General features: G+C 40.1%; 2 protein-coding genes across 5 annotated transcripts; both read left to right on the top strand.

Annotated features, from left to right (window-relative positions):
- Positions 1 to 224: 224 nt before the first annotated feature.
- Positions 225 to 10,188, top strand: znf384b (zinc finger protein 384 b). Of its 4 annotated transcripts, none has more exons than XM_008295614.1 (11): positions 225 to 1,177; positions 3,833 to 3,900; positions 4,101 to 4,329; positions 5,022 to 5,135; positions 5,750 to 5,895; positions 5,975 to 6,060; positions 6,773 to 6,997; positions 8,100 to 8,267; positions 8,360 to 8,438; positions 8,559 to 8,717; positions 8,862 to 10,188. In XM_008295614.1, exons 2-11 carry the CDS (start codon positions 3,835 to 3,837, stop codon positions 9,249 to 9,251), a joined length of 1,662 nt encoding a protein of 553 aa, XP_008293836.1. In that variant the 5' UTR covers positions 225 to 1,177; positions 3,833 to 3,834; the 3' UTR covers positions 9,252 to 10,188. The 4 variants fall into 4 exon arrangements, with proteins under 4 accessions (XP_008293836.1, XP_008293839.1, XP_008293840.1 ...); XM_008295617.1 differs by having other exon boundaries at positions 8,816 to 9,205; XM_008295615.1 differs by lacking the exon at positions 225 to 1,177 and adding an exon at positions 1,201 to 1,274.
- Positions 10,189 to 10,755: 567 nt separating this feature from the next.
- gnl1 (guanine nucleotide binding protein-like 1) lies at positions 10,756 to 20,414 on the top strand. Its single transcript, XM_008295619.1, has 12 exons — positions 10,756 to 10,924; positions 12,009 to 12,156; positions 12,573 to 12,709; positions 12,832 to 12,983; positions 14,619 to 14,690; positions 15,379 to 15,571; positions 15,742 to 15,840; positions 15,953 to 16,135; positions 16,665 to 16,843; positions 17,151 to 17,337; positions 17,862 to 18,002; positions 18,122 to 20,414. Exons 1-12 carry the CDS (start codon positions 10,852 to 10,854, stop codon positions 18,391 to 18,393), a joined length of 1,836 nt encoding a protein of 611 aa, XP_008293841.1. The 5' UTR covers positions 10,756 to 10,851; the 3' UTR covers positions 18,394 to 20,414.
- Positions 20,415 to 21,277: the final 863 nt, after the last annotated feature.

Here is a 21,277-nt window from a genome sequence, read left to right as displayed (position 1 = left end):
AAATACATCCTGTACCATTACATATCAATGAAACGACTTGGGTTGTGTGTGGAGGGTTTGGTGTTTGTTGTGGTTTGTTTAAAATCCGAGACCTAAAAGTCCCCTTTTTACCACCGGACGACAGAATACGAAAACCGTGTTACCTTCAAATGCATTTCATTCAGCTTGTACATCTGAATTTCCTCAGTAAATGAGATTTGAAAAATAAGGAAAACGACAACGGAACAACAGTTTTATTTTTAAAAAATAAGTAAAAAATACAGAAAGTGCTGCGAAGTTCGAATATTTGTATCGTACATAGCGTGCGCACATGCGCATACATGAAATGTATTTGAGATAAACCTGCCAACTAAACATTTAGTGCCAGTACATACATACACAATACTGATCAGTTATGTGACGTCTGGTATATATAATAAATTACAAAAACACAAGTACAATGAGGTTAAACATTATTACAACAATGCTAATAACAATAATATTATTAATAATAATTAATAAACCAAAAAAAAATCTGCCTTTATTTTGTCTAGAAGTATTCATTGTCATGATTATGGATTCCCCTGTGTAACTATCAACTTTTGAGCATAGACTTTCTATGCTTTTAAGGCTTTTCGCAAGCATTCTTCTCATTCACGATTTTTCACAGCTTTTTATTGACGTAGAGTGACACCTGCTGGACTCTGTAATTTCTGACAGCAAGTGAAGGCACCATTATTGGCCTTTTCCCTTTTTTTCACAACTTGAAGCTCAAGTGAAAGTAAAATAATGACGCGCGGATGTGGTTCGTACCCGTGAAAATCCGTGCTTCTCCCGCCACTCAACCAAAACATTACGTTACGTTTTAGACAGTTTTTAATTTAACCGTCCCTCAGTCACCGGAAATGACATCAGCACACACGCGCGCGCACACACACACACACACATACACACACACTCCTTTTGTCTGACGACCTTATCCGGAGGAAGTGAAGCTCAGACGAGGCAGCTGGCTCACCGGAGCGAAAAAAAAAATCCCCTCAAAAAAAAAAAAAAAAAAAAAAAAAAAAAAAAGAGTAAGAGAAGAGAGGAGGGAAAACTTTACTGATTTGCAGGAATTTGGACAGATTTGGTGCCGGTGTCCAAACTGTCCCAACCCACTGGAGCCTCGAGGAGGAACACCGAGTCGTCGGCACCGGTAATCGCCACTATTCTCAATGCAGTCGGCAGTAATTTTTGGTAGATTTGCACGACCGTGCTGCCGCCTCTCCACCCGTCCCCACAGCCGGAAGTCTGTAAGGATGGTCTATTGGTTTTTTTTCCCCCCTGTTCGCTTCAGTTTTTTCTATGCTTTTGGTTTTTTTCTGGTTTGCTTGTTATTTTTTTTCCCCAAGCAGGAGGGCACTACAGGCACACAGCCTGTCTGATAACTGTATGTTAATCAGCACGTCGGGGCCTGATTAACTACAAGATGCAAGGAGCCGAAATGGCATCCTGCTGTTGAGCCACGGCTTACTGTAAACAATACATACATTTGATAGGTGGCGTCTTATAAAAGTTGGCCTTACGTTGTTGATTTAGCGCGATGTGACTTTGTGGAGCCAACTTATACCGAAGTAGTGGCCTCTGTCGAATCGCACTAAATACACGGGAGTAGCTAGCGTAGTTGAAGAAGTTAATAAAGTTGAACATTACATTAGACAATCGAACATCCCGGAAGAGCAATCTAATACGGATTTCTAATTTTGTGGCTGGGTGGAGCTGAACACAAGGTTCATCCTGGAGACCTAAACGTCATTTATGTTTTTCTAAACCATATGAACTGATCTTTGGCTTCCATGCCTCTTTTTTTTTAAAGATATTAGTTATAAAATCCTTCGTTCCTGTCGTCGGTCAGTCCACTCTCTCTCTCTCTTTATGAAACTGAAATTGAATTGATCTGATTACAGGGCTGCTGGGCCTAAGGGTGCATTACCTACTGAGCAACTTCCTCCATACCCTCAGACCTGCATTGGCCCTCAAACCCCAGCTTTGTTCCAAACCGGTTTACAGTAATTTGATTAAAATGACTTTATTCAAGCAGGAGACGTTTTGCATGTCACAGGAAGAAGAGCACATGTGTAAATAACAACATCAGCATCGGCTTAATTTCATTTGCTGCTTCAGTTTCAGTGTCCTGGTTTGTTTACTGGGACAGTCGATTGGAACGGAGCCATCGTCGGTTACAGCTATTAGAAAAACCTGTATCATACTATAATAAGTCAGAACTTTGGTGGTGAAAACTAGGCCTGCGTAACATGATGTGCACCAAACTATATTGCGAAATGTAAACTAGTATTTAAGTGTGGTAGCCATAAAGTTCCTGTGCCCTTCTGCTTTATTAGATAGGCCTCAAATATCGAATAGCCTGTCCCCTCTGAACAAAGAAATAGAGTCAATTATTTGCTTTTGTTAAACAAATTGCACATGCTGTCCAAACAGAACACTATTTTAATACCGTGGGGAGTTTCCTCTGCTCCTTTTGAAATATTTTTTTCTGAATTCAACAGAAATATCTTCTTTCTCTTGAAGCAAACCTCAACTAACTGACACCGCTTAGTCACTTGGTGTGTGTGTATGACCACTGCTCCTGATAGGTCAAATGTTCACACGCGTTTAAATAGGAAGCTTTATTTATTACGTCTTAGGCAGTCTTGTGCAGTGTGTTTAACATTCATCACTGGTGAAAACGGCCGATTGTGATTTGGAGGGCAAATATGCACAACTCAAACGCAACATCAACTGACGTGCTAAGACGCTAAAGGTATCCAACTTTATTACCTCATCTGACTCTTGAAGAATGTCAGAATTTAGTTTCACAAACCTGAATTATTTCCCCTTGATTTGCCAAAAATATGCGTATTCCCAGGTCACTGTGGTAGTGGCTGAGCCTGTATTAAATATTATCCTGTGTTTATATCAGTGTTATTTATCTACTGGAGAAAGAATTGAGAACGTGCTCATAGATGTGGGCAGACACTATTCTTATTGTAGTCTCTGTCATTAGATTCCATAAGAGAAAGCCACGTATGCATTAGAGAACATGAACAAGAGCTGTCCAGTGAATCCTGGAGGTCATATTGGTCCTTTTCTGTTGAAGCTGTTCAGTGATCTGCTTCAGTCTTGAGGACAATTTGGCAGCTGTAGTTTGTGGTGTTGTTCAATTGCATTACCATTTACTACACTGCTTTTAAACATTTTTTTTTGTTTATTAAGGATCTAACAACATTAATCAGTGTCACCAACTTAGAACAAGCAGTACTTTTATCATTTTAAGCATCATGAATGTGTTTTTTCACCCTGCCATTCCGCCGTTGCCAATTTTAGTCTTATATACAGTCTGTTTTCTCAATTTTGCATCCAGTTGGGCTTTTTGTTGTCACAATTTCTCTTGCAAATATTTCTTCACTGATTGTCATTCATTGGTTCTTTTGTAGGCACATCTACCCTCCCCCAGTTCCTTATGAAAGCTTTTTTACATGCTATTAACATTGTTTTAAGCAAATATCTTTTGTTTCTCGCAGGAATGTTTTACAAAGATAAAATAGTTTGTAGCCCATACAGATCTTATAACTTAGTATTTCTGACACTACCGATGATCTACATCAAATGATCTGCACTCTTCAACATTTCTGATGCCGTTTGAATGTTAACGCCTCACATGTGGTGGAATAAAAACACGTTAAGTTTTGCCTTTAACTGATGTGGCACTCTTGGTTCTGTGTTTCATATTTATTACTGCAGTGTGCCTCAGGTGTTGGCCAGGAATGCAAAGTGTTTAAAGTTTCTATTTTTTTTTTTTGTCTCCTTACAGAAATGATGGAAGATTCTCATTTTAACTCATCATATTTCTGGTCTCCTGTTCCCACTGTTCCAGGACAGGTAAGACGAGACAGGAATTTACTTTTCAATCAGCTGTTGCGAACAAGAAGCTCCAGTGAGCTTAAATTTAGGGCAAATTATTTGACCAAGTAACTCTTCGAAATCTGAAACTTCACACTGATACTGATTTCTACATTTCTAAACTTTACTACACAAAGATGACCGTGCCTAACTTAATGAAGACACCTCTCTCCTCACAGATCGAGAATGCCATGTTCCTAAACAAGGTGAAAGAGCAGCAGGAAAAGAGTGTTTCCTTTCCTCCTTCTTCTGCATCCCACTACCAGACAGCTCTTCTCACCATCCCCACTCCTGGGGCCAAGACAGATGGAGGAGGACAGCCTGGCAGTGCGGCGCACCTCCACCCTCCTCACAGCACCCAGAACATCACCGTGCTGCCTGTGCCCTCCACAGGCATCATGACGGCAGGTACGCCCCTATCTGCACCGAGTCGCCTTTAGAGGATCTCTTTCTTAGTTTTGAGACTCATGTTTGACGAATTATCTGATGATTAGTTAGTGATTTTAAAACAGAGCAGGTTTAGTTCTGAATCACAGAAGAACAGCAGTACATTGAATGATTTAGAACAAATGTTTCCAGTAGAAAAACTAGAGGATAAAATGAACATTGTGTGATACACTGATCAGCCACAAAACTACCTGCCTAATTGTGTGGGTCCAGCTTGTGCCGCCTAAACAGCTCTGGCCTGTTGGCGCCTGAACACAGGACCTGTAGGGGTTTCCTTTGTTCCTCAAGTTGTTCCTGAGCAGGTTTTATGGTGCAGCAGGGTGCATTGTCCTGCTGGTACATGTACACTCCCTGATGATGGGGTGTATCTAAGTTACAACAATGTTTAGGTAGGTGGTATGTTGGTAACAACCACATGAACACCAGGATCCAAAGTTTTCAAGCAGAGCACAGCATTGTACTGAGATGATCAGTATCATTCGTCTCACTAGTCAGCGGTTTTAAAGTTATCACTGATCGGTGTGTACACGCTTTTATGTAGCGCTGTAATAACACTTTAAGGTTCAGAATGTAATGTAATTGGTAAGAAATTCCTGAACTTGACGTATGCTTTTCATCTCAGACTCTAATCCTTTCTGTCTGTTTTCATGCAGCCGGTCTGGTAATCACAACTCCTCAGGGAACGCTAGTCTCCCCCACCTCCTCTCAGTCGTTTGTTTCTGGCCATCCAGCAACAACCATGATTGTTTCAGCTCTCCATTCGCAAGGTGAAGTAAACATGCTCTCACACATATGATTTCTCTTGTGTACACATCTGAAATGTAATGGCTCAAGGCGGCGATAGGCAGTCATTTTTTGGCATCACTGGCAAAAATTTCCATAAAACCTTTCAAGCAGATGGTAATTCAAGTGGCCTAACAGGAAACTAGACGTATGCACCTCTTCTTGGCTCCATTTTCAGGCTTAAGGAAATCTAGTCTGTGGTAGTAGACTTTAACCAGTCACAGGTTGTTTCATCCAGATCAGGTGAGATAGTATAAATAGAAACAAAATCAGAGGTGAGAGCAAGACGAGGTGGCACAAAGGGTTAGACAGAGGACTTTGGCTCAAAAGAGTGGTGCGCGAATCCCATGAGAAGCCACAAGTAGATGTTAATGTGTAACTTGACTAGTTTGAAGCTCGGGCACTCGTGGGAGAGGGCAAAGCTGCAGAAGGAGGGCTGTTGTTTTAAATTCTGATGGGTTTTTTTACTACCTGTAAGGGAATGTTCTTTAAATAAAACTTATTTTTGTTTGTTCCACATAGTGCTTGCAAAATTCTGCGACTGCTCACTTAAAGATTATTCTTTCCTCTTACCCTGCTGTTTGTTGTTCTGATCTAGACAAAAAAGAAGGTGACGGACCCCATGTGGTCGTGATGCCAGCGCCCTCCAAACGAGGGAGAAAGAAAAAGATAACACAAACTAGGGTCGGTCCTCTGGGCACACCAGAAACACTAATACTGGCTCATCTGACGGCTGGTGGCCAGGTAAGAGAACAGCTCCAGATGGGAAAAGGCAAAGGTGCAATAAACTGGTGGTTTAACAACCTAAATTCATTCTTCATAGGTAGCATCTTTGCAGCATCATGCTGGAGACCCGTATGACCTGTCAAACGAAGACGAAGCTCGGAGCCCAAAAGATAAGACATACAGGTATGATTTCAGACACACACCTGCTGAGGAACTACACTTTTTCCTTGCTCTGACTGTGGAATGCGAGTACAAGTGTTTCTCTGTGTCCTGTCAAACTTTGCGTAGAGATGTTTAGGATTTGTAGATGCATTACTGGATATGAGCATCTGACACGCACCAACACCTCTTCTCTGACTGCATGTTGTGGCGAAACGTGCCTGCTTTGTAGTGAATGGTTGATTCTTTCACTTGATTTAAAACAAATACCTCAGTGCTTCATAGACGCTCTCTGCCTCTGCACACACTGGACATGAACCTGCCCTCTACTGTCCTCTTTGTCTTTGAATAGCATGCTCTTTTGGTTGTGACCTTACCCCTGTGTGCTGCTCTTTTACTTTTTATAGTATCTGCGAACCTTTCCTCTTCAATTTCACTGGTTTCTCCCTTGACATCATCTCTGTGCAGTCTGGATGTACCTTTTTGGTGTTTGATTAAATCCACTTCTGTCTTCACTTATATCTCCTTTCTCATTTATTTTTATTTTCTATCATTTTTTTTTCTCTCTTTTTGGCTCATTGCTCCATTTTCTTTGTCCTTCTCTCCCCTCCTCCTAATTCCTCTCTATCCCATCTTCTCTTGTTTCCTTGTATTTCCCCCGTCTTTATATGTTTCCCTCTTCTTCCCTCGTGTTCTTCCATTCCGCCCTCCCATTTCTGTGTCTCTTCGCCTGTAGGTGCCGGATGTGTGCGGCGACCTTCTTCAGTAAGTCTGACATGCAGATCCACTCCAAGTCGCACACAGAGGCCAAACCTCACAAGTGTCCTCACTGCGCCAAGTCATTCGCCAACTCCAGCTACCTGGCCCAGCACATCCGCATCCACAGCGGGGCCAAGCCTTACACCTGCTCCTACTGCCAGAAATCTTTCAGGCAGCTCAGTCACTTACAGCAGCACACACGGTACTGCAGACTCCCGTTCCCCATTACCAATCCCATTCCTCGTCTTTTTAACTTGTCCTGTGTAACCTCCCTTAGAAGCCCAGACTCCTGTCTTCTTCTTCCCCCTGGGGAAGAGGGTGGAGAGGTGTGCAGACGCATATTGCATTGCCATGTGGATGCTGGCTCGCATGCTACCAGTGACCTTTCAGAAAATTAGAATACAAATAACGCCTTTCAAGTTGTCGCTTTTCCTTTTTTTTTACAAAAAAAAAAAAAAGCTTATATTCTATGCAATAGTCACAAAGGACCATTAAGATGCATGGAGGTATACTTCATACAATCAAAATATTTTACTTTTTTTATTTCTTATTTTGTTTTTATGCACAATTCTTGCTTCTCTTCGTACCATTTGCACTGCATCATATTTCTCTTCTTTCACTTGCTTTTTTGTGTTCTTTCTGTCTGCACGTCTCGTCATTTCTTCTGCCGTAGCTTCTTCTTTAGACACACTCATTTCCAAGTAAGCTTTAAACAGCAGTTGCAGGTTTACTTGGTGCCATTGTTCTTTCCTATTGAGTTACCCACTGTGTTATTGTTTGGTCTTCTTCCTCGTAATGCTTTTTCTTACTTTGTCCATTGAACAGCAATGCGCACTAGAAATCCTCTGCCACCATGCTCTGCTTTCATGCTTTTTTTTTTTTCATTTTTTGTATTTTTTTGGCCAACCATAAATAAGTTTTTTTGCCGTTCCAGGATGCACATTGATCTGAGCTGATACATTTGTAAAACCCTTCAAAGTTGTTTATTTATTCTATTTAATCTTTTGTGCATAATTTCAATAGTGCCCCTAATGTTTAAATCTGAAGCACAGAGCTTATTTAGTTTGTTGTTGGATGTTCTTGTTATTATGTGAAATTTAAAATAACGCAAAATATAAATGCTGTAGTTATTTTTTCCCATCTGTTTGGTTCAAAGTTTTTTTTGATGGTTTTATTTTTAATGCCCGTTGGAAAAGTTTGGATAAATTACAGGAGTTTCTTTTAATCATGTTTATTCTTCTCCCAGTTTACGCTTACAATCCTGTTTCCATTTTTCTTTCACATTCTGGCCTGCCCCCCATTAGGAACCACACGGAGTCAAAGCCCCACAAGTGTCCCCATTGTACCAAGTCATTTGCCAACTCTAGCTACCTGGCCCAGCATATCCGCATCCACACGGGAGTGAAACCCTACACCTGCTCCTACTGCCAAAAATGCTTCAGACAGCTCAGTCACCTTCAGCAGCACAGCAGGTAAGTCAACCACTGGTCTTGGGTTTCTCATCTGCCCGCATATTTCTGTGATCACATGAAAATGATGTATGTGTTTTGTGTTTTTCATTCAGGATTCACACTGGAGATCGGCCATACAAGTGCTCCCATCCAGGCTGTGAGAAATCCTTCACGCAGCTCTCAAATTTACAGGTGTGAAAGAATTTAGTTCTCTTTTTATGCATGCATTGTATTGGTGTTAATGTGCCACCGAACACTTCCTGTACTGTGACACCTTTTTAAAGCTTTTCTTCAACCACAATTTTCTCCCAGTCCCACCGGCGTCAACACAACAAAGACAAGCCCTACAAATGCACCAACTGCAATAAAGGATACATAGATGCAGCGAGCCTGGAGGTGCACATGGCCACACACACAGTCAAACATGCCAGGATCTACTCGTGTGGTCTCTGCAACCGCACTTATACCTCAGTAAGACAAATGTCCATTTCTGAAGAGCATTTCTACATGAAACACTTTGAATCGCCTCACTGGCATCAGAAACCTGGCAGCTACTTTACACCGTGTAGTCATGTGTCCACTGTTTCCCCTCTACCTATCCTCCCTTCATCTCAGGAGACGTATCTGGTGAAACACATGGAGAAACACAACCCAGACCAGTTGGCTGCACCAGCAGTCATGGCAGCACAGGCAGCACAACAGAACCAAAGCCAGGCCCAGAGTCAGGCTGGAGCTCAGAGGCGGGTAGAGAATGCAGATGGAGGATCGAGCCGACCTGGGGGAGCCGGGAGTGGAGCAGCAGGCGGAAGCCAGCAAGGACAGAGCCAGAGCAACTACCCCCAGACAGAATCCATCCCCTGTCCATTTGACCTGCATCAGTATAAGACAGTGTCTGCCAGTGATATCCAGTACAAACCAGTCAGTGTGGCTGACATCACTTCTCACAAGGACCTCTGTCTCACTGTGTCAGCGTCCACCATTCAAGTGGAGCACCTCAACTCCTAGAGGGGATGAAAGGAGGGCGTGTGGGGGGTGGGGAAGTTAGAATCTATTCAAGAAAACGGGAAACGGAGGATGGAGAGTCGAAGGAAAAAAAGCAATACTAAGATCATACAGAAACTTCGGAACACATGACTGTGCCTAAATGATGGTTTGAGGCAGACAGGACAAATGATGGTGACACAGCATACTGAAGGCAATAAGTTTGTTTTATTTTTTTAAGTTTGACTCTTTGACTTTTTCTCTTTTTTTTTTTGCCTTGTTTGATTTGTGCTCCTTTTGCTTAGCTGTCCTTTCTGAGTAGGAAGTGCATGTAAAGACTGCAATAAAGTATGCTTCGGTCCATCACAGTGATGGTTTTATGAAAGGAAGTGTCTAAGAGACCGTGCTTCTCTTTGCTATCACCTCCTGCCCTTCCCTACAAACACAGCTGTGGCCATGGCAAATATGGTCTCTCTATTGAATTGGTGGGTTACTGTGAAGGTAAATTTTTATACTTTCATACAGAGACTTTCAGTTTTTACATCAGTGTTATTACCTCTGCTATGTTGTAAAATACATGCCTGTGATCTTTTGAACCTTAACAGAGATATCAAGGTTATTTCCCTTTCAGGAAAGAAAAAAAAAATCAATTAAGTATATTAAAATATATATATACTGCCGGTTTAGAAAGTATGATTATAAGGATGTGATAATCCGCATAACATATTTAGACCTTTTTGCAGGCCTTCACATGCCTGTGACCTAGGGGCCGTGATGAGCCAGTTCATGTTTCATGTAATCCTATTGTACTGCTTTGAGTGTATGTCCTTAAAGTAATGTTATTCAAATGTGCTCTTGCTATTATACTTCCAAGGTAACAATGTTTATAATACTTCTTTGAAGACATCTGGATTTTGTGGGTTTTTTTCTGCCTATAATACAATAAACCCTCTGAAATGTTTGTTTTTCTGCTTCAATTAGGTCCTAGATTAATTCTATATAACTGTAATGATGGAGAGACATTCATGTTCTGTCCATGAAGTGCTGATGAACTGATAAATTGTTTCAGATCTTCATTTACTACATGCAGTTAGTTTCATTTGTATTTTAAAAAATACATGTTATTTTTATAACACCTGAAAAAGACACAGGTACACACATTATTTTGGATTGTGCTGTGCATATCTTGAACATGCTTGTGTGCATCAGGTACATGTATTGGGTTTCATTTGTCTGCTGGAATGTGCACATTTGTAAGGTGTTTGTAAAAGTGGAATGCACCATCAGGGTACGCGGGGGTTACCAACAGTTTCGCCTTTATTTTTTTTCGTATATTTGTTCACAATGATATAAAGACTAATTTTTACTTTCGTTTAGTCTAATCATAATAAGATCATGTAAATGGAGGCCGAAATATGTAAAAATCGATCGCTTCGTGAACACTTGTAGTTGGTTTGGTCCACCATTCTCCGCAGTCTGCAGTGGATATGGCGTCATTGAAGAGTGTAGGAGTCCAGAAACTTCATCCATGTAAACAACGTCAATAAGAAAGCTGTGGTGACAAGCTTTAGGTACAAACTCACAGTGCATAGCAATATATTTTAGCCATCTCATTTTGTTAAATATGCCCCGCAAAAAGCCATTTAGCAACAAACAGAAGAAGAAACAGCTACAAGTCAAACGGGAGAGAAAGAGAGGTAACTACATTTTGCAGTTAGCTTGAGCATGTTAGCGTTAGCGTGCTAGCGTTAGCATCTAGCTAACGGTTCGTGCTCCACAGCTGCATACGGAATAGTATTAATCTGTTGGTTTGTCTGTGTGTCTGCGTGCTGTTGGGAAGAGTTGGGTTTTTAAATACAGCAGGGTTCTACTTATTTAGGTTGGAAAATAGCCTGTGTTTATGTTAGCTAGCACAATGTCAAGCACTGTAATATAACTTGCCTTCGAACTAGATGTAGACGGAATAACAGGCTTACCTGTCTGCCAAAAAAGCGTTAAATAATGCATGGCGGCCTGATTTGTTTGGCAATAAACAATAACAAATATGGTGCCAAATTAGCAGAGACAGCTTGGTAGGGTACTGTAAGTAGATAAAAAGAAATGATGGCATGTTATATTAAAGATTTTTCACTTATCTGATATATGTTGTAAGTACACAGGACCATAACCTATCTGAATTTCATAAACATGTGTTTGTGTGGCTGTTCAAGTGTTTTAACTGCGACCACATTTAGAAAAAATAGAATATTCTTTAATATATCATAGCATTTCAAGAAAGTAGGCTTTGGACTATAACACAGACTCACTAGCACACTTTGTTTTCTTCAGCTCTTCTATCCAGTTATACCTTGACTAGCAAGAGAATTCTTTTCATAGCAAGGCCTGACCCCAGTCCTCTGTTTAGAGTGAATATTTAGAAAAGCAAGGCCTTCTCGCATGTTGTTCAAAAACAAATGCCTTAAGACATGCTTCTACTATTTTAAGATGTTTTTAAGATCATGTGGTCATTTATTTTTATTTTTGTATTTTGTCTTGTCTTGTCTGGGTTTAAAACAATTTGTCGTCCATTTTAATGAAAGTTGTCCATATTTATCTTTGGTAACGTGCCATGTCTCCACTTGGATGACTCAGAACAGCTAATAGCAAGCATAATTATGCCCTTTTACCCCGACATTGACTGAAGAAGAAGTAGATCTTTGTATTAGGGTCAAAAAAAAGCTTATTGGTTTACAGTGCACACCTGTGTTTGACTGATTCCTGACTTGTGACCATGTCTCCCAGGGGAGACAGGTTCTGGACCGAGCAGCCGCAATGCCAGTGTGGAGCGTGGAGGAGAGCGTCAGTCAGACACTTCAGACAGCGAGACCACTGATATTAGAAGACTAAATCAGCAGCCCTTTAGCAGAGAAGGTAGATATGACCCCAACAGGTGAGTTTTCACTTATAATTTCTGTTAATCACTTCAGAAATTAACAGTGTGTGGCATGTGTCTGTCATTTAAAACTGAGAGGAATTTAAGATGCGGTGACTGAAATGGCACATAAAATGCATGCTTGAATTAGCAATAAGCGGCTATTTTAGATGATTATTTGTTTGTTTTTAAATGTCAGAACATGTATGTGACAAAATAAGGGGCCAGCTTTTTACTGGAACATGGTCTTAATAATAGTTAATAGTAAACATTATTCTTGTAATGCTTATGTCCTTTCTATCCCAAATATAGACATCAATTTGCATGTTCTGAAATGTAAATGCAATCATCATTATTAAGATATAACACACAGTCTAACAAAGATGAATACTTAACTAGGATTATTGACACCTCCTTCTTCCTCCTTTGTCCAGGTTCCGTCTGCACTTTGAGAAAGAGAGCAAAGAGGATGTGGAGAAGAGGAAGAAGGTAGCGAGGGAGAAGGTGCTACAACCCGTCACAGACAAAGAGCTTGAGGTGGACATCAATGAAATTTACCCCTCAGAGAAAGGTTTGGCTATTTTTTAAATGCTTTTTCCATCACAGTCTTGAAATTGACCAAACAGATAAGCAGAGAGCGTGAATGTACCGGATCACTGCTTGACACGCTGAAACTTGATTTTTCACCTGCAGGTCTTGGTTTCCCACGGCGGCCATCGTGGAATTATGATATGACAAGAGAGAACCTGCTAAGGAAAGAGGAGAAGTCATACAGAGAGTACCTGGATGACTTGCACTCTAGAAACCCACCTGGCTCTCTCAGCCACTTTGAGCACAATCTGGAGGTAACTTACTTACGCAGAGAGTGTTTGTTTTGTTTCTTTTACAACATCCATGGTTAATGTTGTAGCTTCCCCTTTTTTTTTTTTACACATTCAAACACTTTGTTAGCAACACAAACTAACTCAGACATAGGTACTACTTTGTAGTTTTACCTCTTGTACTACTTTATAAAGGCTACCTCTATATATTTAATAACATGGTTCAGATAATTTGGCAGTCTTTGTTCTAGAAATTAATCCTGCAAGTCAAAATTCACTCCACTGTGCAATGTTAAATCACCCAGCAAGTCATGCAATCCACCTCAGACCTCACAAAGTGAACACAGATAAGTCCATTATGTGCGTTCTCTGCTCTACCAACTCACTCTCATCCCTTATCAATGTTCTGTTTTCGCCTGAGATTGGTGAGGTTAGCACGCATCCATGAAACCATTCATGTTATGTCATGTTAACCCGTTTGTCAATGGCGGAAATGGCACATGAATATTCATGAAACCTGTTGAACCCTTTTGACAACAGATAACAGCATGAAGTAAGGCTGCTTTTGAAAGAGTTTGCATGTAAGCTAATGATTACTTGCATGATGACTTGCTCTGTCATTTTGGTCTTAAAGACTTTACTGTTTAGGCTGTTTTTCAGTGTTTGGCTCCAGGACATACATTGAGTTGATTATTTATTTTGTTAAAGTTGGATCATATAGAGATCAGAAAGAACTGTAGGATACATAATACCCTGCTATTTTCCATTGGGAAAGGCACCATCATGTCTTCTCTACATGCTGTGTTATTGTATAATTTTTCTGAGAGTATGGAAATTGTGACACTTCTTTTGTATAACCAAATCTCTTTTAGATCATGTAATTTCTAAGCATAGGGTGAGCTCAGGAGGCACATCACAGCGGAGGCAGGGCTCGAGCAGGTGTTTGTGTAATAACTGTGACTCACAGCAATGCGGAGATGATAGCTTTTTAGGTGGAACTTCAGATAGAAATGATGGAAAAATAATGGATGCATGCATAAGGTGACTGAGCAGGTTGTTTTGCCTATTTAATTGCATATTAGTTTAATAGTATTAAATGCATGCATTAAGATAAAAAATAATGGATATTAACTTTTTTGGCCCCTTTAGAACAACGGTAGCAAGTTGCTGTGGGGAACTTGTTATAAAAGCTTTACTTCTTTACACATCCAGCAGTAATGGAGCAACGTCGTCATTAATTTTGAGACATGTTTTCGGCCACATGGTGAATGTAGGTTCAGTGTTTCCTCTCCGGTTTTGCTCTGCTTTTTACCTCAACTGTAGTCTCTACAGATGAGGGAAACATCTGGCTCTTTAGCTGCTAAATGCTCCACTATGTTCACCGGCTAGGTATTAATTGTGTGTGCTGTTAGGCACAGAGCAGGTTGTGTACTGTTGGGTATTTGGAGTTTTTGCCAAAAACATCTGCCTCCTGCAGCCAAATACAATTAAAAGTTGTGGGCCAAAATTGAGACTTGCTATTAAACTGTGTAAAGCCAAGCTGAGACTTACTTTAGGTTGAATAAGAACAGAAATTTTGAAATCACAGACAGCAAAGTCTGTCTTGTTTATTATATTAAACCAAATTGTGCCTCCCTTGTTTTTTTTTCTTTCTTTTAGACATGGAGACAGCTATGGAGAGTTTTGGAGATGTCTGACGTCATTCTGCTCATCGTTGACATTAGGCACCCGGTAGGTGACGTTAACTGCAGCATGGCTGAGGCCACTAGATGGAGACACCATCAAGAATCATAGTAGCACATGATCTGGTTTTTGTTATCTATCTATTTACCTTACATATTTTTTGAAAATGTTATGCGTTTGCTTACCTGAAATAATAACAATCAATGTCTTAGACACAAAAAGGTAAAACTGAGAAGAAGGAAATGTTTGTACACGTCTGTTACTAATTAAAGTTACCTTTGCAGTCAACAAAAAAAGGATGAAATGAGAAATGTGTTGCATTTGTTACTTCTGCCTCAAATATGTTTTGGTATTTTAGTCCTACAGCACTTGTTTTATGAGTTTTATGAACAATTGGCTATTGTTAAAATCTGATCCTTATTGTTTAAGAAGAAATTAAATGATTTCTTAGTTTATGAGAGTATTCGACTTTTGTTTTCTTCCATAAAAGTCTTCTGAAATATATATACATTGTGATCTTGCTGATGACGTGAGGAGAATGCCTGCATTTACCTTTGCACTGTGTTCAGTCTGTGTCAGTATGATCTGCTGCTTTTGATTTGTTTTTATGGTAAAAATAAAACAATGGCACAACTTGTTTTGTTCTTATAAATCAGTGTCCTGATCTCGTGGTTTATTTGTTGAATAGCCTATAATTATCCTTTAAAGAAGGCGTGTCCTCGTGTAAACCACCCAGGTGCTGCAGTTCCCTCCAGCCATTTACCACCACATCACAGGAGATCTGCATAAGCAGGTGGTCTTGGTGTTGAACAAAGCCGACCTTTGTCCTCCCCCACTGGTGATCGCCTGGAAACACTACATGACCTCCCAGTTCCCCCACCTGCAAATTGTTTGCTTCACCTCCCACCCTGGACAGCCAAATAGCACAGGTGAGGAGAGGAATAGTGGAGGGAAGGTGAACCACTCCAGCCAGGAACTTATTTCACAGCAGTATCACCAGAATAGCCTTTTATGCATCTGTCCTCATCCCCTGTTGTGATAGAAATAACTCTTTGTTTTCTCCTTTTCTGTCTGTTCTTTCTTTCTTTCTTACACATAGTACTCCAGAAGAAGAGGATGAGGAGGAAGGCTGATTGGAGCCACGCTGGAGGTCCTATCGATATCTTGAAGGCTTGTCAGGAGATCACGTCAGGGAGAGGTGAGAGAGAGTCTGTCTGCTTGTCATCTTTTATCATAACTATTCAGGTATTAGGTTCCAACTGAGCATTTGTACTGGTCCTCAGAATGTTGCATTTCATCTTTTTTCTCAGTTGATCTGTCCAGCTGGGAGCAGAAGATTCAAAGAGATGCTGTTGCAGAGCGTCTGGATGGAGAGCGACCAGATGAAGGAGCAGAATCAGTGTTAATGGAGCATCAAAGCGATAGTGCTATGGAGATGAGCAGCCTGTCACAGGAGCTCTACAAAGACGGGGTTCTCACATTAGGCTGCATAGGTAATCCTCTAAGTTTCCTCACAGACCTTGAACTCTAGAATATTCTTGCAAAAAACTTCACAAGTGGAATAAGTGTTTTCTTAAGATATCCACATTTTTTTGACTTGGCAAAGATGACTGCATTAAAACAACAATCTCCTTTTCCTGCTGTTCATTGGATAAAAGATTTGCTAAGAGTTAGTAATCAGTGCTTATCGGAGTACCCACTAGTTTTTTTTTACCTTAATCTTATTAAAAACTGACGTCTACCCGTTCAATTACTGAATCTGTTCATGATTAATAATACATTTTTAAAAAAAGATTTTACAGTAATTTAGCCAGATACTCGGAAGTAAAAACTGAAGGATCGATAGGATAAAGTCTCGTGGAAATGGCTTCATATTCACGTTGTAAATAGTTAGTTGCTTCAAAACAATTCATGAAGAATGTTGTAGTATAAATATACTGAACCTGAGTCCAATAGTTTGTAGATATTAGGCACCGTTACAGATTGTTACCTTGATTTTTAATTTATCCTTTTCCCTTCCAGGTTTTCCCAATGTTGGCAAGTCATCTGTTATAAACAGCCTGGTTGGGAGAAAGGTGGTCAGTGTGTCAAGGACCCCAGGCCACACCAAATACTTCCAGACCTACTACCTCACCCCGACAGTCAAACTCTGCGACTGCCCTGGGCTGGTTTTCCCCTCCCGTGTCAATAAACAGCTGCAGGTACAAGCCCACTGTTGTATATATGAGTTTGAGTTAACTTGCCTGATTAGCCTTAGTAGAAATGTAATTTAGTTGAATCAAACACACTCACACACGTGGGAGATGAATTACTGATTTTATACATTCCCCCCTTGGTATTTTTAAGTCTCTTTATGAATACCAAGGTTGTTTTGCTCAACTATTTAAACAGCATTTTTTTTTTTTTTTGTTTTTTTCTTCTTTTCAAAATTGGTTGGTTTTTGAGGTTTTTTTTTTTTTTTTTTTTGTTTGTTTTTTTTTTCTTTCTTTGCCTTTTTGCTTTTTGTAGATCCTGGCAGGGATCTACCCAGTGTCACAGCTGCAAGAACCCTACAGCTCAGTTGGTTATCTGTGCGAGAGGACCCTCTTCCTTAGTGTATTGAAGCTCCGACACCCCAGTTTGCAAGACATTGAACCCCATCTAGGAAACCAGGGGTCTGAGGAGCTCAGCTGGACTGCCTGGGATGTGTGTGAGGGTAAGGCGGTATATCGTGATATGTCATCTATTTTAATCAGTTACAAGTAAAAAGCAAATAACTGCACTGAAGCATAAAACACGTAAACAGGTGTCACTATTTGTTTTGTCTTGTCGACAAATCTGATGGTATAAACATAATCAGCAAGGCATGAATCCATCTCACAGTACTTACATCCCCAACCTGTTAGTGGCACTTGAGCTCAAGTCATTTGTTCTTTAGGTCATAAATATTAACTTTGTTTTTAAAAAGTTCTTTTCACTGTCCTGTAACAGCCAGACATTGCAGTCCTTTGTAATCATCACTCAGTCAGGAGTATAAAGTCTTGAATATTTACACTTGCAGGGTCTTGTTAGTTCAAACTGTTTGTTGTTGGTTTTGATTTCATCTTGGAATCTGACGACAGTAAGATGATAAAGAGTAAACTCCTCCTTTAAATATGGCCAACACTATGATTTGATATACTGTCACTGACATTTATCATGAAAGTGCTCCCACTCTCCTTTTCTCTCTGCGTTCTACAGCTTGGGCAGAGAGGAGAGGCTATAAGACAGCAAAAGCAGCTCGAAATGATGTTTACCGTGCAGCTAATAGTCTCCTTCGGTTGGCTATTGATGGCAGATTGTGCCTCTGCCTCAGACCACCAGGCTACAGCTGCCTGAGAGGTAAGAGAGGCTCCCCTGGGTCTCCTCATTTCAAGTGTCAAATTTCAAGTGTATTTGAAAGATTTAAATGGCAGTTTGGTAGAATTTATTTATTTTTGTGGCTTAATTATGGTCTACAGAGCATTGGGAAAATCACCCAGACCTGCCGGAGATTATGGCTCTTCAAGGAAGGGCGACAGAGGAGGAAGGAACAGGAGACAGGGACGACGACGAGGACGGCGAATCCAGCACAGAGCCCGAGGAAGAGAAAGACCGGGATGCTGACGATGACGAGGATGGAGATGGGGATGATGAAGATGAGGGGTTTGGACGTCCGAGACGGAAGGACGATGAACCGTCTGGCGTCACTGTCAACATGTACAATGTCCTTCGGGAAAATGAGTGTGAGTGATGACAGAGTGAAAGGCAAGCAGAAAGAAACAAGTTGCTCCTCTTTACTGACTTTTTCCCCTCTGCTCCAGTGCACCTCTCATTCCTTGATTTTCCTAAACCTGCATTCCTTCTCATTTATTTTCTCATGTCTCCACTCCTCATATCATTACTTTCTCAATACAATAACTTTTCATATTTATTCACCCTGTTTCCTTCTCCCTATAATATACAGAGCAAATTCATGTGTTCCATGCTGTGCCTCTGCTCTGCTTGTTCATCCATGAAGCTTATTCTTCATTATTGCTTCTAGGAATGGGTTTGGTTGAGTTTGGGTTTTGATTTGATTTGATCTTTATATTTTGCATGTAGTTCTCAGAGATAAATGAACCAATACCAGCCTGAAATCATTATTCAGGCAATCAATCTTTTCATCAAAAAGTGACCTCACAGCTGAGATGCCAAAGTTCAGGAAAGGATGATAAAATAAATCACATGCACTGTTGATATGATGTCATTCACTGGAGCAACCATTTGGCTCTCAGATCAGCTCGAGATTTAAGAACACAACTTTAAATCTTCTTCATTGACCATAGCACGTCTCAGCTGTGGTTTGCGGGTTTGGGATGGGATGTGGGAGATACTAGACCACAAAGACTAGGACTGATAAAAACCAACATGTTACACACAGTTTTGCAGTTACCAGTATTACAACTGTGTTTGAGGGTCGTTTATCTGAATTTGGTTTTGAATTAGATTATACTGTGTGTAACAACGATGCTGTATTTGGAGAATTTTTATTTTTTTTGGTGGAGGAGAGAAAGGGGCGTTAAATTCTCTATTGCTGGACGAGGCTGTTTCAGGAATTAAACTTGTAGTGTTTTAACTACTACAACAGTTTTCGATAGATTCTAATAGGGATTTTCAGGATTCAGTGCAGGATTTGGATACACTCATTCAGCATGTTTATATGCTAATGGCAGCACAGTGGGTCTAATTTGACTGCATAAAAATCAATAGTAGAAATACATTTTTTCAAAAGATACGTGTTTGCTTTATTGCAAAAAGTTAAATGAAAATGTTGCTAACATAGTTTTGTACAGTGAATATGAAACTATGGCTAGCTGCTAGTTAGCATAGCTAACAAAGACCTGAAATGGCTAACTTGACTGTCAAATGTAAACAAAATCAGACTGACAGCACCTTTAAAACTAAATCTAGTTTGCTTAATTTGTACTGAATCGAGTAAAGCAAAAAGCTATAGTTTGAATTTTTACTTCATTTGTTTTTTCATTGGGTTTTTTGAGTAACAGAGAGTTGAGGAAGTTTCTCATCTGTTTTGAGAAAGTCAGAGAAAAACCATTATGTATTTTTTCTTATAAATTAGGACTTTTAGAGATGCTGGTAGTCTGTATTACCTTTGGACAAAGCCAGGCTAGCTGCTTCCAACAGTTTCCGGTCTGCGCTAAGCTAAGCTAAACAGCTGCTAGCTGCAATTTCACTGACATACTGTAGACACTCTCATTAAAAAAAATTAAACAAAATTACCAAAATGTAAACTATTCCTTTCACCATTCAGAAAGAGAAACTGGCCACTACAGCTTTTAGCACTTACAGATAATATGACTTTTTCTGCTGTTGGACCAGTCTCTCACTTGGTTTTTCTGTGATGTGTGATGAGTGCTGTATTATTGTGTGCTGTTGTACCTCATTCGTGTACTCACCAAGGGAACGTTAACAGCACAGTGCTGTGTTACTGTGTAATGCATCACACTGCGGCCACATGTGGTATTTCCACCATCAGTACAATGAAAGCTGATACCGAACACTACCATGCTGTTAAAAACACAACAGGGTTTTAGTTGTGTTGGTATGGGTTTTTTTTCTTCTGGAAATATTAAAACTGACAGCGTATGGAGAGTGTAGTATGAGTGTAAAGGCTCAAGGTGTGCTCAGGCTTTTTGCTCATTCCTTTATTTCATTCCTAGTATGCCTAATGGTGACTGGACTGCTTTCTGCAATAAAAGAAGATAATCCTCTGAACTTTGGTGTATGTTTTGATATTTTGTTTAATGATGTGTTTAAGATAGTTGTTTGTACCCGGATCTTTCAAGGACAATCGCTGTGCTATTTTTTTTTTTAAATATTAAAAAGTCACGCACATAACATAACTCACTCATCGCAAATGCACATAATTAACCCTTTGCATTCAGTGTTTTGACAGAACTCTAGAGGAGGTTTGTGATCAAAGATGACTGCTCAGATGATGTGTGGATGAGCTAATTGCTGTTGGTATACTTCCAAATAATGCCAAACAGACATATGTGAGACTATTATCATGGAGACATCAGTGCTTTCTAATTAAAGTTGTCTTGTAATGGGCTAGGGGACTTAATTTTATCACATTTTATGACAGATAATTACTATGATTAGATTCACTGACACTACAGCAGCCTTCCAAACTACTTAATTGGTAAATGGGCGATATTTGAAGCAGAACGCATGAAATGAAGAAAATTGTACCTAACCATAAAATCGTTGCAACATAATTTGAGTTGCTGTCAACCCCTGCAGTGAGGGCAACCGGTGGCTCTGTTCTGCTGTCGGGTGGCATTTTGCCTGCGTGGTTTGAGTCCACTTATCTCCTTAGAGGAAAGAGTCACTGCAAATATCTTTAACCCTCACAGGAGGAAAATATGGATAGTTGGGTTGTTTGGTGTTCTATCCTACTGTATTAGCATTCACTATGCCAGTATCAATCAGACCGAAGCACAATATGTGAAGAATCACTCGTTTTATTGTTTAAAAAACACTTTGAAACACTGTTTGTGATTTATTTGTACTTTGAGAGACGTGCGATTCCCTCAAGAGAGAAGGGAATCAACAGTATTGCAAAATAAAAAACA

Source organism: Stegastes partitus, unplaced genomic scaffold (genome assembly GCF_000690725.1).
Source record: "Stegastes partitus isolate 25-593 unplaced genomic scaffold, Stegastes_partitus-1.0.2 Scaffold1061, whole genome shotgun sequence".
Classification (NCBI taxonomy): Eukaryota; Metazoa; Chordata; class Actinopteri; family Pomacentridae; genus Stegastes; species Stegastes partitus.
This window is presented reverse-complemented; position numbering and strand designations above follow the sequence as displayed.

Bases quoted from the DNA above. Each gene is read 5' to 3' on its own strand.
- gnl1 (XM_008295619.1), top strand. From the start codon at position 10,852: ATGCCCCGCAAAAAGCCATTTAGCAACAAACAGAAGAAGAAACAGCTA. The intron at 10,925-12,008 runs GTAACTACATTT...CATGTCTCCCAG, and splicing joins CAAACGGGAGAGAAAGAGAG to GGGAGACAGGTTCTGGACCG. The intron at 14,691-15,378 runs GTAGGTGACGTT...TAAACCACCCAG, and splicing joins TCGTTGACATTAGGCACCCG to GTGCTGCAGTTCCCTCCAGC.
- znf384b (XM_008295614.1), top strand. From the start codon at position 3,835: ATGATGGAAGATTCTCATTTTAACTCATCATATTTCTGGTCTCCTGTT. The intron at 6,061-6,772 runs GTATGATTTCAG...CTTCGCCTGTAG, and splicing joins CCAAAAGATAAGACATACAG to GTGCCGGATGTGTGCGGCGA. The intron at 8,268-8,359 runs GTAAGTCAACCA...TTTTTCATTCAG, and splicing joins CACCTTCAGCAGCACAGCAG to GATTCACACTGGAGATCGGC.